The 3055-nt window shown below is 44.1% G+C and overlaps 1 protein-coding gene across 1 annotated transcript in view; it reads left to right on the top strand.

Annotated features, from left to right (window-relative positions):
• The first annotated feature begins 167 nt into the window (after positions 1-167).
• LOC105899890 overlaps positions 168-3055 on the top strand; it is a 9543-nt gene continuing 6655 nt past the window's right edge. Inside the window, exon 1 of the mRNA XM_012827112.3 lies at positions 168-654. Within this exon, the coding sequence (XP_012682566.1) occupies positions 600-654 (55 nt within the window). The 5' untranslated portion in view covers positions 168-599. The remainder of the gene's footprint in view (positions 655-3055) is intronic.

The raw sequence follows: 3055 nt of genomic DNA, 5'->3' as shown, positions 1-3055 counted from the left end.
GCAAGGGAAAGTGTTTATTTCACATGACCACACAGTCACTCTCACCACTTCTTGACCCACGAATGTTTAAGTTCCTTAAAATCGTGTGGAAGCATTTCGTCTTTGAGGATTAACAAGTCAGCGCACAGAGGCGCGTTTTAGGGGGGTTCAAGATCACCATCCATCCCCTCCCCCTTTGCTGGTAACCACACCGGATCATCTAATGCGCTTAGCAAAGGGTAAGTCAGAGGGACATTTTCCCGGAGTCAAGGTGTAACCCGAGGGTTAGGTGAAGCGTGGAGAGAGATCCCCGCTTCAGAGTATTCCAAGGGGCAGGACCGTGGTGAGGGTGAACCCAGGGGGAGGAGGCGCATCTAGTGATTTGTTCGAACTGAGTGTAGATTGATAGGGAGCCGCTGCGTTCTTGCTGTGCGCACTCGGATGTGAGCGGAATCTCGCCAAAATCGCAACTTTTTTGTTGCAATTCACTTATTCAAAGACCGCGAAAGTTTTGCCTGGTTGCTTGGAGAAGTGGGAAGGAATTCATCGTGCACTGATTTTAAAATTTCATTTTGACGACTGAGTGCCATTTAGGACAACTCTTGTGCACAGAAGTCAGGATGTCAAATATTTCTGTCAATGACCATCTTGAGGGGATATTGTCTGATTTTGAGGGTGAGTCTGGTTTAGTTCTTTTTTTTTTTACTTTAGGAAACCACACAAAGTTTACTCTGTACAGTGTTATATAGTATAAGAAATAATTGAATTGTATGATCCATTTTTCATCCATTCACTTCACTCTGTTGGACAGTATTGATAAGCGCACTTTTGTAAAACCTAGTAGTATACTCAAACATATATGCTCGGGCGGTATGGAGTTTAATTACACGGTTTGCGTGCAAAGAGTGGTCAACTGCAGACTATACTTTTCCTCAGTAAAGAACCATTGGATTCTGGAGATGGAATGCATTCATTCCACAAGTATGCGACCCCAGGCACATGGAGCATTATCGTTTTACTTTTTGCCCATTCGGTGTACACTCCATCATACATATTGATTTCGTCAACTAGTCCGTCTCTTCTTTTACTCTTATCACATAATGTAGTTTGATCAAGGTTTCCCCCAGGTAAAGGGGTGTATATCTGTAAAGGAAAGAAACACTGATATCGATGCAACTAACGTATGTGATGACTTTCATGGCGCTTCAGCTATTTTCCCAAATAGTAGAGCTCATGAAAAACAGTTGATGCTTTTAAATCTTGCCTTTGCTAGCACACACGAATCTATTGTCATCCATTGAGAGAGCAGCGGTTGGTTAACTCAAACTATGAAGTTGAATAAACTTTATGGCTTTTTATGATTACTTGTGAATATCAGGGTGGAGGAAATAAACAGTAGGGGAGCCAACAGTATTTCCTTGTGAATAATGAACTGAGAGTGGAAGTCAAACCCATACATGCGTTGCTTTTTCTTTTTGTGCGCGAGGCATAATTTCGAACATTCGCACCACTAAATTCTGAGGACTCTCGGCTGTAATTAGCCTGCCACGCTCATAAACTAACCTTAGATACAGTCTTAGATACCGCCTTAGATACAGTGCAATGCTTTATTTAGAAAACTATCTCCCCAGACAGTCTTTTCTACAACTGTGACCACTATTGAATTTGACACACATCTCTGGCCGAGGGAGAAGCCCTCCCTTGCAGATCTGTCATGAATGGGGACAGGGCAGGGACAGCAGAACAATGGAGTCTCTCTCAGGACATCTAGCTGTTTAGACAGGTGCTGATCTTAGGAGAAAAACAAATTAGTTCAAGCCCTTGGAATAAAACGCAATCTATTATTGCATTTGTGTGCTTGTTGGGGACTATTGTTTGTCTACACAGTTGCATTTCTTAGACTGGTCATCAGTTGAGGAAGTTGACCTAACTCTTTTATGGCACTGCTCATAACTGCTCGTAGTACAGTCTTACAAGTACCAATGAGATAAAATGTGTTATTCATGTTTGTTTTGTAGCCTTGCGGCATTGATAAGGACCACTGGGTTCCATGTGTTTGCAAGCATTTATAGCTTCACCAGTAGGAATTTCCAAGCCACACCTAATAAGATTTGCCCATTGAAACAACTGGCCTTTGCTGCTAAATGGCAAACAAACATATCAGATGAACTGGCTCGGGTACCCCCCAGAGTTGCAACAACATCATTGAATACCATTGTGTCGCTAGTGGAGTGGTGACGCCTTTGATGCTGGCGGCCAGATTTTTTAGAGGCTGTTGTTTGGGTGTTATCTGGCGCACAGATGTTTTCAAGCATGGGGCTTGTTTGAATGCACGATATAAAAAAAGAAAACTAAAAAACATTGTTCTGCGAGGGTATATATACATGAGACAAGTTTTCAACATCTGTGTGGTATGAATGTAGCTTAAAGCGGTCAGTATTAAATGTGACGGGCTCCAATTTAATTTGGTCAAAGGATGCAGTTGTCATCATCTATGCTCCTGTGAGCATCTGGGAGCGCAGTGAAAGGCACAGTGTCCTCTGCCCGCGGTGCCCCCCCCAATTAGTTTCCTTTTCAATCAGATTTATCCTGTGGGCTATAAACCATGTGATGTGCTGTAGGGAAGGTATCACAACAGAGGGGTTGCATTCTGGCAGCTTCACCTTAAAGTAGGCCACAGGGTTCACCTAAGAACAAGGGGCCAGTGTGGCACAATGGGCCTCAGTAAAGACATACAGTAGCCCTGTTCAACATGCGGGGCTAGGGTCCGCGAACGCCGGGCTGGAATGTGTTAGGCTGTGCGGGGTGTAGCGAGGGCCCTTTCATGTGGCCGTGCAACTGTGAAATGTGTCCCCCCAGGATACGCATTGGAGCTCAAATCATAGCCATACGGGTCTTAAGAGCTGGATTAAAGCAGGGGCCTTAATAAAGTAGAAACTCAAGGAGAGGCATCGGAAAGAGAAATAGAGACAGATGCCTCAAAGACATTTTTAGTGAATGGACAACCCGGAGCAGGCCAGAGAATAGCTCAAAGCTGGGTGGCTGTCAGTAGCCGCCAGAACAAATATAAAAGAGC

This window comes from Clupea harengus, chromosome 1, assembly GCF_900700415.2.
Source record: "Clupea harengus chromosome 1, Ch_v2.0.2, whole genome shotgun sequence".
NCBI classification, from domain to species: domain Eukaryota; kingdom Metazoa; phylum Chordata; class Actinopteri; order Clupeiformes; family Clupeidae; genus Clupea; species Clupea harengus.
The sequence above is the reverse complement of the archived record's forward strand: the minus strand, read 5'-3'. Positions and strand labels throughout refer to the sequence as shown.